The sequence below is a fragment of the Thalassophryne amazonica genome, chromosome 22, assembly GCF_902500255.1.
Source record: "Thalassophryne amazonica chromosome 22, fThaAma1.1, whole genome shotgun sequence".
Taxonomy (NCBI): Eukaryota; Metazoa; Chordata; class Actinopteri; order Batrachoidiformes; family Batrachoididae; genus Thalassophryne; species Thalassophryne amazonica.
The window spans coordinates 22,482,928-22,499,379 of NC_047124.1; the positions used below are offsets into that span (position 1 = coordinate 22,482,928).

Sequence of the window (16,452 nt, forward strand, 5' to 3'; positions counted from 1 at the left end):
CAGCAACTTCTCAGACAAAGGAATTCCGACGAAGGGCTGGACGACTCCTCCCACAAGGAGTGCTCACAGGCGAATGACGTCACCGACAGGTGTGGAAAAACTCACGCATGCGCACGAGGGTTCAAGCATGTCTGGCGTAAAAACATATGAATGAAATCCATATAGTTTTTGAAAAAAGTAAAAAGGACCGTTACTTTGACAGCCCTCGTATGTTGATGATACACCTACATTCCAATTAAATATATTCTGTATTATAGAAAATTACCATTCAGAATCTGAAATAAAATGTCAATATATGACTACTCTGTAATCTGCTTCAAAGTTTTTTTTTTTTTTTTTATATCATAGTTGATATCAACATTTTAATTCAATTTACAGTAGTGTTCAGAATAATAGTAGTGCTGTGTGACTAAAAAGATTAATCCAGGTTTTGAGTATATTTCTTATTGTTACATGGGAAACAAAGTACCAGTAGATTCAGTAGATTCTCACAAATCCAACAAGACCAAGCATTCATGATATGCACACTCTTAAGGCTATGAAATTGGGCTAATAGTAGCATCTGCTGTTGACCCTACAAACTCAAAACTATTATGTTCAAACTGCTTTTTTAGCAATCCTGTGAATCACTAAACTAGTATTTAGTTGTATAACCACAGTTTTTCATGATTTCTTCACATCTGCGAGGCATTAATTTTGTTGGTTTGGAACCAAGATTTTGCTCGTTTACTAGTGTACTTGGGGTCATTGTCTTGTTGAAACACCCATTTCAAGGGCATGTCCTCTTCAGCATAAGGCAACATGACCTTTTCAAGTATTTTGACATATCCAAACTGATCCATGATACCTGGTATGCCATATATAGGCCCAACACCATAGTAGGATGCTGATCAATGGGTGAGCCTTTGCCATTCTGGTTATTCTTCTATCCATTTTGATGGTTATTTTCCGTTTTCTTCCACACGTCACAGTCACCTGGTATGCGATATATAGGCCCAACACCATAGTAGGAGAAACATGCCTATATGATGATGCTTGCACCACCATGCTTCACTGACTTCACTGTTAACTGTGGCTTGAATTCAGACTTTGTGGGTCGTCTCACAAACTGTTTGCGGCCCTTGGACCCAAAAAGAACAATTTTACTCTCATCAGTCCACAAAATATTCCTCCATTTCTCTTTAGGCCAGTTGATGTGTTCTTTGACAAATTGTAACCTCTTCTGCACATGTCTTTTATTTAACAGAGGGACTTTGCGGGGGATTCTTGCAAATAAATTAGCGTCACACCATTTTGATGGTTTTCCGTTTTCTTCCATGCGTCTCTGGTTTTTTTTGTCCATTTTAAAGCATTGGAGATCATTGTAGATGAACAGCCTATAATTTTTTGCACCTGCGTATATGTTTTCCCCTCTCCAATCAACTTTTTAATCAAGCTACGCTGTTCTTCTGAACAATGTCTTGAACATCCCATTTTCCTCAGGCTTTCAAAGAGAAAAGCATGTTCAACAGGTGCTGGCTTCATCCTTAAATAGGGGACACTGTTTGTTCCACAAAATTGACGAACTCACTGACTGAATGCCACACTACTATTATTGTGAACACCCCCTTTTCTACTTTTTTTTTTTTTACTAATAGTCCAATTTCATAGCCTTAAGAATGTGCATATCATGAATGCTTGGTCTTGTTGGATTTGTGAGAATCTACTGAATCTACTGGTACCTTGTTTCCCATGTAACAATAAGAAATATACTCAAAACCTGGATTAATCTTTTTAGTCACATAGCACTACTATTATTCTGAACACTACTGTAATATCATCAATCTGAAACTGTTTTGTTACTTCTGGTTTAATTTTGAACTTTTTGTTGCTTGTTGATTACATCCTACTGCTGGAGTGCACCAGAATGCACATCAGAATATACATAATTTCAAAACTCCACACCCCACCCTGAAGTTCACCTGTGGACGCTTCATATCCATCTGTCCTGTCACACTTAATCGCCACAACACAGGTCAGTTTTCTTTTTCTTGCCTCACTTTCAGTACTGTTGAAGGACCGTTGGAAAATCCAGTGATGATTTCGATTTTTACAGTTTCTGGCTCTGATGTGTGGTCTAATTAAAACATTGTGCGAGCTGGTATGTTTAAAATAATAAGATGGTCTAGATTTGCTCTGTGATACATGAACACACAATAAGAGAGTGAGAACACTTGGGCATATTAAATTTGAAAATAAAAATGTGTATATATCCAAGCTTTTTTTTTTTTTTTTTAAATAATAGTTGACAGAATAAACACAAGCTCCATGAATTACAACGGAGTGAAATGTTTAGCAAGTTGCAGCTGTCAGGGATTGACTGTGTGTCTCCTTGTTAGCAAGCCTTCTTCTCGCCGTATTGTCGTGGGCAGGCTTTTTTTGTATTTTTGAGCAGAAAATTCATCAACCTGGTTTTAAGTTGCTGCATAACAAATTTGGTCATGGGCTAATTCCAATTGGATGGAATCCTGATCCCTAAAGCCTGTATTTGTTTATCTCTAGCAGCATGTAGAAGCCTGAATAAGGAGTAGGCAAAACCCCGGTGTGCGTATTTAATTGCATTATTTTACATCCACATTCACGTCCGGCCTCTCCCAGGGTGATGTGTTGTTAAAACGCGTAAGTCCCAATTCCCACACTCGTCCCCTCGTCTTGTTAACTGTAATTGTACTTGTTGGTGAGCGATGGAAAGAAAGTTATCAGCATCATATTAGCGTCTGCTTGTGCATCTGCTTTGGAAAGTTTGACGTTTGGCTTGACGCCGGGAAGCAGATAGTCTCCTCAACCCTGACCCAACACAGCCGGACAGCGGCTGATGCTGAACGTACGATATAGTCAAGAGTACGGGGCAAAAGTATAGAATAGAAATGAGTAAGTACAGTTCTCACAGACAGACTTGAAAAGAGATGAATAATTCACAAAAATCTTGAGTTAACCGCACACTGGCGGCGTGTGCACATGCACGCTGGCTGTGATGTGGAAGGAAGGTATCGTCGGAGTAACTCCCAGTAGAGCTGAATGAGCAGGTGTTCCCTCAGTAAAATGCCACCTCCTTTGCTCGCTCGCATCCTTTGCCTTCTTTCTTATCAGACAGGTTGGTGTCTCCTGACTTTTCGCTGTTGTCACATATCCACTTAGAAAGACTCGTTGAGGCCATCTCTGAGCTTTTAGAGGAGCGGAGATCATTACTGTAGCAGACAGCAACTATTTTGTATATGCACACTATCAGAAGTGCTCTTTCTCCTTTTTACACATTAATTCCACTTTCTCTTGTGATGTCTTAACTCACCTGGGTACTGCTCTGGCAAATGTCTGCCTGCCTACAGCAGTGGCTTTTGTGATCCTGTCACTTATAAGGTTCCTGTAACTTTCTATTTCTCTGCGCCTTTCCTGTTTGAAACGTTTACCATGTGATCGATATTATGTTGGGAAAAAGTTGCCAGGATTTGGATTTTGCATATTCGCCTCAGCTAAGAATAGGTTGTCTCCATTATTATCAGTTTGCAAGATGGGACGTGGACAGATTGCAGTGACTGTATGGCAAATGAACACATGTATTGTGCAAATAGGCTAAGATGTCAGTTAATCAGACATTTACAGCCACAAGTGTTTAAAGAATCTACAACTTTTTTCTGCCGTAAAAGAGATCGAGGTACATGAAACTTCAAAACTATAGATGTTGTGAGTGAGAGAGGTAGAAAAGATGTCTGCTTCTCTTACTAGGGAGGAGTGTTATTTCAAAAAATGTGGAAATCTCTAAATGTTTGCATGGAATATGGTAATATACACAGAATAAACCATTGCAGGATCAATTTTGGGTCATTTGGTTCCAAAAACCCATATGGACGGAGCCAGTGAAGATATCGGGTTAAAAAATCGCCAGAAATATCGACGAAAATGTCATCTCTTGAGAACCGCTGCACCTAGAGACTTGAAATTTGGCTCCAAATGTTGCTTGACCCCAAGTTTATATTCAACGTCTATAGTAGCAATGAGCCTATCTGGTGGTTTTTTTTAAGATTAATTGACAACAAAAACCTAATTTCAGTACATATGTTACGATCAGTTGTAACAAACAAAATCTATGTAGTTTTTATTTCAGGAACATCAGTTGAGTATAATCATATGTAAAGAATGACATGGCCACAATAAACTAATTATAAGCAACAGAGTGGTTTTCTACGTCAGCACCACATATACGACACACGTGTTACTTGAAATTTTCAAACGCTCCGTTCATATGGGTTTTTGGAACCAAATGACCCAAAATTGATCCTGCTATGGTTTATTCTGTGTATATTTCCATATTCCATGCAAACATTTATAGATTTCCACATTTTTTTAAATAACACCCTCCCAACATTCAACCAATCCTTTCCAGGGAGGTATGACTGTTATTTGCATATTAGAAAGTAACTGCTGTTAAAACAGTGCGAAAATAATGGTTTATTTCTTTGTGTTAGAACACTTCTGTGTGTAAATAGTCTGTTACATGAACCTCATTCATGCCATACCTTGCTCAGTCAGAATATTAAGTCATACAATCCATGAGTTTTATGAAGATATGACGATGTTATTAGCTCTTTCGAAGGAAACTGCAGTGAAACAATCTGAAAGTAACTGTTTACTTCTCTGATTTAGTAAATTTTTTTGTTTGTTTTTTTTCTTCTTTTTTTTTTGGAAATTTTTCTTTCTCTCACTGAGAACTACACCTGCTCCTAATTCATCATCAATCCAATCCAGCATCCTCTAATCATCAACCAAGTGGTAGACATACAGAAGCGATTGTACCTGACAATACACAATTACATTTTGGATTGATGTGCTGCTTCAAAGTTTGCTCATTTTTGATAAATTTGTTGTCATTATGCCCTCTATTAATTTAGTAAGTTAGCAGAGCATTTATTGTGTTTGACTTATATCTTGGATGTTGCAGAGTACATGCTGAGTCTTTTCCAAAGAATGTCAAGTAGTCTATTAAAAAGCTAATTAATTTTGTGTTTATGTTATCATGATCTATCTTGTGCAAAAGTGCCAAAAAATGTTTGACAGAGTGATTAAGCAGCATTTCAGTTGTCATTCGTCTGCTGCATGTTATAATTGGATTTGCAGTGCGACGCTAAAATGAGCAGCTTCTCTGACCCTCACTTTTATTTTCAGTTTAGTTTTCAAATTATGGACAATGTTTTCTTTTCAGAACATTTTAATACAGTTATTCGGGGAGATAAATTACAGGAATGACTTAAGTTCTCCTTACAATTAATTTAATTTAAATCTCTTCTTGATTGCTGGTTTAATTACAGTAAATGTGAACAGTTTACCTGATAGGAGTGAAAAAGCCCTCCTTTATCTTCCTTCCAGCTCAGCCTCAGACTGAGTCATCGTCCTCAGAGCCCACCGAAGGAAATGCTGGCAAAAACCAAAATGGTTTCCACCACAGCAGCACTCGCACAGCCACGCGGAGTAGTGGCAGCAGAGTCCGTCCTGGTGTCAGTGAGGGAGGGCCCACACGCACGTGCTCGTGTGGCGCCACCATCACCACGGGAGCCACTGGTGGCCCAGGCTCTGGTACAAGAGTGGCGTCAGCCGCCATGACGACGGAGCAGCCCAGAAAGCAGTCGGCCACGCCTGTGTCGCAGAGGATGCATACGAAGTTGAGGTCCAGTTTGTCTGTGAACAGTGACAGCAGTCGACGCAGCAAAAGCAGTTCCACAGGCTCCCAGAAACCCCCGTTACCAGAAGGTGAGAACCCACAGACCAGGTAACAATGTGTTGACACTCCATGCATACACCCATCAGTCCGCTAACCTTTCCAACCTTTGGCATGCCTCTTTCTGCTGCTCTCACCTTGTGATGTCATGAAATAATTTCACCTGCAGTAGAAACAACTCAAGCTGATCCGCGGTGATGTTTTTAATTTGTTTGTATCATTATATGAATCCAGATGTAGTTTGCAGTAACCCAGTGTTCTGCTGGTTCACCAAAACTATTGAATTAATACAGAAAATGTACACAGAACACAAAATGTAAACAGAGCTCTTACATTCATTCATCTTCTAACACTTATCTTGGTCCAGGTCATGGTGGCAGCTCTCCCTACACTTCCCTATCCTTAGCTAAGTCCTCTAACATTCCTGCGTGATCCTGAGGTGTTGTTAAACCAGCTGGGAATTACAATCCTTCCAGTGTGTCCTGGGTTGTGCCGGGGCCTCCTCCCAGTTGGATGTGCCCGGAAGACCTTCCTAAGAGTTGACCGGGGCGTCCCCGTCCCGTGAGGTGAGGTGCACCTCAGCTGGCTCCTTTAGATGTGAAGCAGCAAGTCAACACAAGACTGACTTAATGAATCTGGTCAGTTTTCAAGTTAAAGCACCCCGTGCAGGCTGCAGAGCATGTATCACTTCATTAATTCAGCATTGCGTCATACTGTTATTAAAACGTACTTAAAAAAAAAAGAGACCGCATAACTGCGCAGACTGTTGAGCCATGATCGAAGCACAAACATCAAGGAAAAGTGTCCATATCAACAAATAAACAAATGCTGTGCTCCTGAAATGCTGCAGGTGGGATCTGAAGCCTGAACAAAACCGCAACACATAAGCATAAAGGGTGGAGGAGTCAAGGTGTACAAAAAGTAAATAAGCAGTTAGTGTGTGCCTTTTAATAATGAAACCAAAAACACCAAATCAGTCTGAATAAAAGGGATTCCTCAGTTGAAGCAGCTCTTCTTGGGGGTGTTCCTCACACTGATCATGAATACCTGCCTTCTCTCACCTTTTAATGATTAGAATCTGACTTTTCATATTTATCGCTCCCGTCAAGCAAATGACATCCTATCCCACTCCCGCGGCTTTTATTTTATTTATTTATTCCTTTTAACAACAAGTCAGAGAGTCCGTTTCCCATGCAGAGAAGACGTCACTTTGTCAGGTGTAAGGCCGAGCGCAGTCCGGTAATGAAGGTGATCGGCTGGTCCTTTTTCATCCGGGAGATAGGTGTGACCGTCTAACGAGGCCAGAGAACGCGGGGTGCCTATTAAGTCATGACTAGCCTCCTTCAGGCTCCTCACGGCCCTTCACACCTCTCCCGGCCCTTTCTGGCTCTCCCTACATCCCGTCAGCACCACCCTGGCCCCTCATTAAGACGTCCACGACACGCACCTCCTGTGAAAACTGTACTCCATGCTTGCATGTGTGTTTGTGGACACGGTGCACGATTTCCCGCGGTTCACCCTGTACGAGGATTTACATATACCCCCTTAAAGAAGAGGAGCAAATCCGACTTATTTCAGCAGACACAAGGCCCTTTTCAGCGCGCTTTAAGTCCAAAGTAAGGCGGAAAATAACACGTGGTTCCACGCGTTATTGACAGATCCACAATGGGTAGCGCTGAAATGCAAATGATGATAATAAGCGAGGAAAGCAGGCACTCAGATGTTTATTTGATGGGGCTTTACTTGAAATATGCAAGAGTTGCAGGCGAAGGAGGCGCTCGCATACATCCACAAATCCTCGTGAATAAAGGTGAGACGGATCCACCAGAGATATTCCAGACACGTCTTGTTTTCAACATCTTAATTGGTAAAGAAAAGAGGAGAGAGGGTTTGTGGGGGGTGGGGGGAGCAGGGACAGAAAAAACAAAACAAAACGGCAGCCCAGCAAGTCTTTCTCATTATGGCTTTTGTGTTGCTTATTTTGCAGATGCCTGCTCTCAGAATCAATATGTTCGCTCTCAAGTATTTATTTCCCGGCGGAAAACAGCCAAGCTGTTGTGTTTGAATGTTTACACGGATTAACATAATCTGTTTGCCTGTGAAATTAGCCTCCTAAACAGCCCCATGAACACAGGAAATAAAAGGCGTTAGCTAGCAGAAGCTAGCTCTGGGGATTCTCCGGCCTCGCCGTGTTTCTTGGCACACACAGCTGCTGGCACCAACGTGTATGCCGCTGCTTCTGACGACTCATTTACGGCGCTTTTTGTGCAGCCAGGTGGGCAGGCTCGATACCTGCTGTTCGCTTTGCGGTTAATGATTGTCTGTAATGAGTTGGGTTGTTAAAATAAATTGTGTAAAGGTTGCTCTGCCCGTAAGCCGGCATGTTTGTGTTGTCAAGTCGAGTAGCAGCGCCTTTTCCCTCGGTCATGCATTATAAACAGACTTACTGAGTGTACATGAGGTGGACCGCCACCATCTCGCCTGTATCTGCCCTCTTTACCCATGTGTGTCTTCCACGCAATCCCATGGCCACCAAGGCTTTGTCTGATCAATCTCTCTGCCTTCATCTTTGCCTTTCCAGCTCTCGTTGTCTCTCACTCTCTCTCTTTGTGAGTTGAAATGTTTTGCACAGCTTGCCGCTCTGAGGCCCATCCAGCTTGTTTTGTGTCATGCCGCTCCCTCTCTTTTTGATGTCAGCTTTCCAGATGTCTCAGACTATTTCCTCAGAGGCGCCGGACGCTGTTTTTTTTTTTCCAGCCTTACAAATTCTGGGCTTCATCGCCGCTCGCTGACATTAAACAGGAGCGGTGTCAGTGTGCGCTCGTCTGTTGTCTGTCGGTTGGTTTCTTGCTGCATCTCTCTTTTCGTCCACTTCTGTTTTCGTGGCGATGTGCCTTGCGCTCTTGTGTACAGTATATGACCCCCCCCAACCTCCCCACTTGCCGCTCCTCCCTTGCTGGCTTCTCTTAAGATCCCAGCTAATCGCTGGTGTTGAATTATACATCCAAGTGAATAGCTGAGATCTTCGGCCGTTGCTTAACGCTGATGCACTGTATGTTATTTTCCTGCCTTTTTTTTTTTTTTTTATATATATATCGCACTCACAGCCTCCTGTTAGATTCTGAGGGCTGGCACAGCTTTATCCTCTGGGTCCTTCAAAGTTTGTTAGGCTGAACTTTGAGGTTTTGGCCAGGCCGGTTTTTATTGCTTTCGCTCACATTTTGTAGCATTTACAAGGATACAGAAATAGAATTTATTATGCCAACTTGAAACAGCCGCACACTCCACATTGGACCTGGTCAACAGTTTGCTGGGTATCCCCTTTCTCTCACCTCTTAATGTTGGGAGTGTCGGACTTCTGTTTATCGCTCCTGTCGAGCGAATGGCGTCTTATCCTCCTGATCTGGCTTTCATTTGATCTCAGATGTCAGTGTGCCATGTAGGAACGCCATCATGTTGTCAGGTGTAAGGCCGAGCCGAGTCCAGTAATGAAAACCTCAAAGCCAGATGTTGAGCAGGGAAGGATTTATTTCTCATGCGCTTCCCATCACCGCCAGTGTTACAGCCTCAGATAAGGATAATAAGATGCATTCAAACTTCAGGCGCAGACACACACTTGCTCGTTTCATGTTCCCGTCTCTATCTTGTTTGTATCACAGTCGGCTGGTGCTTCTGGTCAGCTCTGCGGCCCTGAGCGCTGGAGAAAAAATGTGTGTGTGTGTGTGGGGGTAAAAAGAAGAAGGGAAAAAAAAATCCCCCTTCACTTTGATTAATCAAACATGAGCATCCAGCAGTCCTCAGCTTGCCTTCCCATGCCATCCTCCACACTCTCCTCTGTGCGTTTTCCCTCTAACCCAATCAGTAACAGCTCCTTCTGACAGCTCAAGATGGGCTGATGAAAGTTATGCAAATGTGGCCTGTTTGTAATGCTATTTTTCTGCATCCATCCACATCATGTCTTTTAACACTCCAAAGAAGTGGCGCCGCTCTGGACTCTGTTCAAAAGGCAGGTAGCTGTGAGGACAGCATACACACACTCATACTGAACATTGTAATCTGGAGCAAGTTCTTGCTGAACAGAAACATCCTATTTTTAATTGTTGTACAAACTTTATTTCTGTCTGGAGTCACTCTTTACAGTTTTTACAAACACCCCATGTCGATGAACTTTGGCAGATGGTCTCAAGTGTACAGTACATGTGCGTTTGGAGTGTTTTCCCTATTTAAACATTGTGCACTCTGAGCAAGACTAATAAGCCTGTCACACCTTGACGATTTAGCATATGCCGACTTATGAATTTTGGTGAATACGCTGGCTACGTTGAATACGTAATGCAGCTGGCACACTATGACGACTTAGCCAGCGTATGCCGACAGCCCAGTTTAAACCAAGCGGCACGGGTCAGAATGGTTAAGTCTGGCTTCATTTGCGTTTCCACCACCAGCAGAACCCTTTTGTTTGTCAGGCGGAGCATGTAGATGTTGATATGCATGTCATCGAGCGCGCACATGCTGTTGCTCAGTCTCACCCCTCCACATGGAGGCCAAACAGAGTAATTTCACTTTTTTTTTTATTTTTTATTTAGTTAAATTTTTGTCTTGGTGGATCATTGGGATTTATTTTCATCATCATCCCCAGGACCCCAGGAGTAATAAAACCAGCATGCAAATCAGAGTTATTAAAGTTGGCATTTTAACTCTTATTTTGTTGTTTATTTCTGTTTTGAGTTGTTTTGTTGTATATTGATATGCTGCTGCTCATCCCTGTGAGTATACACAGAGTGAACGTGTGTTGTGAAACCACCTACAGTAGTGATCAGAATAATAGTAGTGCTATGTAACTAAAAAGATTAATCCAGGTTTTGAGTATATTTCTTATTACATGGGAAACAAGGTACCAGTAGATTCAGTAGATTCTCACAAATCCAACAAGACCAAGCATTCATGATATGCACACTCTTAAGGCTATGAAATTGGGCTATTAGTAAAAAAGGTAGAAAAGGGGGTGTTCACAATAATAGTAACATCTGCTGTTGACGCTACAAACTCAAAACTATTATGTTCAAACTGCTTTTTTAGCAATCCTGTGAACCACAGTTTTTCATGATTTCTTCACATCTGCGAGGCATTAATTTTGTTGGCTTGGAACCAAGATTTTGCTTGCATGCGTGAGTTTTTCCACGCTGGTGGTGACGTCATTCGCCTGTGAGCATGCCTTGTTGAAGGAGTGGTCCCGCCCCCTCGTCAGATTTTCATTGTCTGGAAATGGCGGAATGAAAGGACTTTTTTTCCATCAGAATTTTTTCAGAAGCTGTTATAGACTGGCACCTGGAAACCATTCGAAACATTTATCTGGCTTTCGGTGAAAATTTTACAGGCTTCACAGAGAATAAGGACTTTAACTACAGCTTTAAGGACCCCTTTAAGGACTCTCAGTGCACCGCACTCCGAGCTGTGAGGACGAGGCACAAGCCACCGCACCATTTCTAAGCTGATGGCTCTGTGGATATGAGACCGTCGTGTGCTCTTTCTCTGGTTATCACAAGAGCTGGACATCAGCCATTTTCCGGCAGATTTCACTTTTAACAAGAGATTTTGTCATGGAAAGCCGCGCTGAGGCTTCGCGCGTCACGACCGATTCGCTGATGAAGCGAGACAAAGGAACACCTCCGTTTCGGAGTGTTAGAGGACAAGTTGGGACATGTCCAGCTCTCCACAATTTCTCTTATACTCACTCGACTGGTAAGCACTGAAAGCCGAGATAGGCATGTCCCAACTTGTCCTTATTCTCTGTGAAGCCCGTAAAATTTTCACCGAAAGCCAGATAAATTTTTCGAATGGTTTTCAGGTGCCAGTCTCTAACAGCTTCTGAAAAAATTCTGATGGAAAAAAGTCCTTTCCATTCCGCCATTTCCAGACAATGAAAATCCGATGAGGGGGCGGGACCACTCCTTCCCAAGGCGTGCTCACAGGTGAATGACGTCACCGACAGGCGTGGAAAAACTCACGCATGCGCACGAGGGTTCAAGCATGTCTGACGTAAAAACATATGAATGAAATCCATATCGTTTTTGAAAAAAATAAAAAGGACCATTACTTTATGGACAGACCTCGTATAGGCCCAACACCATAGTAGGATGCTCATCAATGGGTGAGCTTTTGCCATTCTGGTTATTCTTCTATCCATATTTATGGTTGTTTTCCGTTTTTTTTCTACACATCTCTTTTTTTTTTTTGTCCATTTTAAAGCATTGGAGATCATTGTAGATGAACAGCCTATAATTTTTTGCACCTGCGTATAAGTTTTCCCCTCTCCATTTCAACTTTTTAATCAAACTACGCTGTTCTTCTGAACAATGTCTTGAATGTCCCATTTTCCTCAGGCTTTCAAAGAGAAAAGCATGTTCAACAGGTGCTGGCTTCATCCTTAAATAGGGGACACCTGATTCACACCACAAAATTGACGAACCCACTGACTGAATGCCACACTACTATTATTGTGAACACCCCCCAGTTTCATAGCCTTAAGAGTGTGCATATCATGAATGCTTGGTCTTGTTGGATTTGTGAGTATCTACTGAATCTACTGGTACCTTGTTTCCCATGTAACAATAAGAAATATACTCAAAACCTGGATTAATCTTTTTAGTCACATAGCACTACTATTATTCTGAACACTACTGTATGTCAGGCATATCTGAATATTGTGCCTCCTAAATAGCATGAAAAAGTTGATGTTTGAGTGTTTTGTTTTTTTTTTTCTTTCATGGTCAATGGCAAAAACTGCACTTGACCATACGTCATTTTATGGTCAGTACACCCATGTGTGCACAGATGATGAACGTATGTGCTGGGTGTGAAAATGACAATTGCACTGTGAGTTGAACAAAACTGCATGGTGTGCTGTGACGCGAGTTATCTCAGCTCCATCTTTTAAAAAATGGCGACAGCAGCAGAGGCGGACTGAGTGCAGTGCTAATGATACAGTTAAAACTTCCTAAAGACTGAAAGCGTCAAGTATGGGATTAACAGCGGTCTCACTCGAAGAGGAAACATACAGGGACAATTTTAGAAAACACAAAGCCGCTCTAAGTACTGTCTAGTCACATTTAATGCTCAGGTTTTCCCAACAGAATGATGGACTTGGCTGCCCACCAGGCTAGTGAGAACCCTCGCCAGGTCAGAATATTTTTTTAATAATATCAGTGAAAAATAACATTGGGAAAATAATTAGAAATCCATCAGTCAACAACTATTTCAGCTTGTCCGCAGACCTCTGATCAGCTTTGCAGCTCTGTTTCAAGTCACACACAAAACTGCCCCCCAGGGTGCCGCACACAAGTCAAAACACCTGTTCAATTATTTTCTTACAGAAGTGAATCAAGCCAGTCTTTTTAGATGAAGACATAACAATGATTATGGAAATATTGTTCAACTGTTTTTTTGTTTTTTGTTTTTTTTTTGGAACCAGCTGACTTTTTTTGCTCCACCATCGTTTGTCTTAGTGTTAATTAAACACGTGTAACTGTGTAAAAAGCTTTAACTCATTATGCTTTTTATTCAGATCTGAACTTTGAAGGAGCAGAAAATGAAAATACACTTTTTGACAATAAAGTCAATTATAAAGGGGGTCATGAAGTGCAAAAGGATATATTTTTTTTCAACCTTTTTACATTTTCATAGACATTTGCTGAAGAATTTTTGGATAATTTTGCTGTCATTTGGATGAGCAACATGTTGGAACCATGTGATTGTGATATATGGATATTTTTTCCCAAGAACAGTCACTCATCCAAGTTTTCTAACAAAGTTCAAGCAGTAAATGTATATCAATTGTCTTTATTTTTGTCCTCCACTCATTTGATTTATTGATACTGTAATATTTGAATAATTACTGATTATAATGAATGCCATAATTTTTTTAAAAGTTCAAACTTGTTAATGAAAAATATATGATCAGTTTATTCTCAAAAATGGTGCGCTGCAGTCGATGTCCCATCATTATCCATACGACATCACTGAAGTTTGGCACCTTTGTATGAAGCCCAAAACCTTGAATTCCATGTGATTTCTGCTGCAGTTTTCCATGTGTAAATTTAAACTCGTGTCCTCTGTATGCTTACTTTGCATGCATTACTCACATTCTGTGCCTGTGGATGTCTTCAAATGCAGCCTGAATTTCCTGCTTTTCATTAACGATTCAAAACAACCTGGTAGCATTTTCATGTAACATGTAACTAATTTAGCCACTCACAAAGGGTTTTGGAGGGTTAATAGGCGCATTGGTAATTTAAAGGGGGTGCTCTTCATTTCCATGAAACAACAAGGTGGAACTTGCCACCAGGGTCTACGAGGAGGTTAAATGTTAATTATTGGTGTGACCGTTGCCGGCATTAATCGACCTATTTGTCGGGCAGAGACTTGTGTGTTCAGCCTGCTGTAGCAGCATGCATGATAATGCTACAATTATTTAATGGACTGCTAATCGAAGCTGCAGGAGAGGAATTCATTTCTTTGAATCTCGTCTGTTTCCTGTCGCCTCTTTGCTGAGCGGGAAATTTCCGTTCCACCTGTCAGCCTGTCAAGCACGCACATTCTTTCTCACTGACTCACACTGTACATGCGCCACCAAATTCCTCTTTAATCAATCTTACGTGCATTTCATATGTATTTATCTCACTTTACGTATCCATCCCGGCTGGATCGTGTGGTTCCAGACTGCTGTGTCCATTGCATCTTGGCTTGCCTGTTCTGCGAGTTCCTGACACTCTGCAACATGGTGGTCGCCCACGCTTCATGTGGCACGTGCACGTCGGAGGCTTGCTGCTGCTGCTGCTGCACCGAAGAGATGGGCGACGACTGCAGCTGCCCCTGCGACATGGACTGCGGCATCATGGATGCCTGCTGCGAATCGTCAGATTGCCTGGAAATCTGTATGGAGTGCTGCGGAATCTGCTTCCCCACATAAGGTGTCCCGTGCAGGAGTGTTTAGGGGGGAAAAACTGAACCTGGGATTGAAGGAAGCAGCTGCTGATACAGACCGGCAGGTGGGGGGGGCGGTTAGCATGTGCGTGCGTGTTTGTCTGCCTGTTATTCGTCGTGATTTGATGTGTGTATGAATGCATGGAGTAATGGATGAATTTAAAGATGCATATTTTCACACTGGGCTTCTACGTCAAAACGAGACCAGCAGGGGCTTGAAGTAACTCCTCCAAAATTGTTACATAACTTGTCAGTTAAATCCCCAAGTATGTTCAGTATTTTATCTTGACATCAGAAGTATTATCACCGTCCTTTTTTCTTACTAGACATCAGGAATGCTCTCGGGCTTATCTGGCCTTTGTCGTTTCCTTATGCACATGCTTAATGAAAAGATTTACACTTAGAGTTGCAATCGTCATGACAGTTGTTTGTTTTTTATGCTCGTCTTAGTACCGTACAACACTGTAAAAGGTTTTCTGTGACAGCTGACAAGTCACCTACTGTAGCACTGTAGATTAGCTGGAAAATGGTGAAAATCGCTGGTCAAATTGCATCCGAAGAATAAAACCGTGTCGGGGACCAAATATTCTTGTAATTATATTTGAAGAGGTGGTTCTGAAATAGATTTTATTATTATTATTGTTGTTGTTGTAAGGAAAAAGCTGCACAAAATTGCTGGTAAACTCTTAGTAGATTGCCAAACCATACTAGTTAGGTTGGAATGTCTGATGTTGGTTCCCAACCTTCCATCACTAGAAACTGAATTTCAGGCCTCGTTTCTTCAACAAATGTTTACATTTTTAAGTTTTTGTGAAAAATAATTAATATGCTAGTTAAAAACAAACAAAAAAAATGTTTAAGCAAATCTTGCCTTATTCTTTGCAACTTTACAAGTTACAAAAAATGGAAGTGACACTTCTCCTTAAAACACAGTTTTTAGGCCTAAAAAAGAAAGGGTGTGTGGGTGGGGGTGCTTTCACAATATTGACAGGGTCAAGCCGGCCTTCATCCAGTTTTGGTTTTGACTTGAGTTTTACTCAAACATTCCATTTTTCTCTCTGAAAAGAAAATAGTCATGATTGTATTCTGGTTCCCCCAAGGGGTGGGTGGTCCATCATTGTTGTAGTCATCACCAGTTTGACGGTGTGCCACAATGTGGATTGCACAATGCTATCAAGGCGGTAAGAAATCAGTCCAGGAAAAAATGTAACAATATTCCCTAATATCCATTAATTTTGACATCAGTAATCATTTTGGAGCATCCCCAGATCGGATCAGCCCTACAGTGCTGAGGCTGTGATGATCACAGCTCCGTTCTTCATTCTCCTGTACCATTGTGCGTCACACCATACTCAAAACACCTCTTCAATACTTTTCTCATGTCACTGCCTATAAAGTTGTTTTCATGCAAAGACATAAGTTAACTGTCAGGAAAATACTTTTAAACTGTGATTCTGTTGTGTGGACCTTTTGTATTTCACGCCCCTTTAAGTTCGAACAATTGTTAATTAAACACAGGGATTTGATCACAACTGTAAAAATCCTTGAAGTAGCAGATTTGAAAATGAAAAAAGTCCAGGTTAAGCTCTTAAAGCTAGTATCTCACTGGTGCGCGACTGTTGGCAACAAATTGTGAACGGTATTCGCGAGGTATTTTCCAAAATGTCTTAACATTTGCGGGGGTTCTTAATTTTCTTGCGTGAGTTGCAAGGCCTAATGTT

The 16,452-nt window shown here is 41.6% G+C and overlaps 1 protein-coding gene across 1 annotated transcript in view; it reads left to right on the top strand.

Moving 5' to 3' along the window:
- The window catches only part of mdfic (MyoD family inhibitor domain containing), a 39,955-nt gene extending 23,503 nt beyond the window's left edge, over positions 1-16,452 (top strand). The window contains exons 4-5 of the mRNA XM_034163582.1: positions 5,401-5,781; positions 14,467-16,452. Coding sequence (XP_034019473.1) covers positions 5,401-5,781; positions 14,467-14,717 — 632 coding nt within the window. The 3' untranslated portion in view covers positions 14,718-16,452. The remainder of the gene's footprint in view (positions 1-5,400; positions 5,782-14,466) is intronic.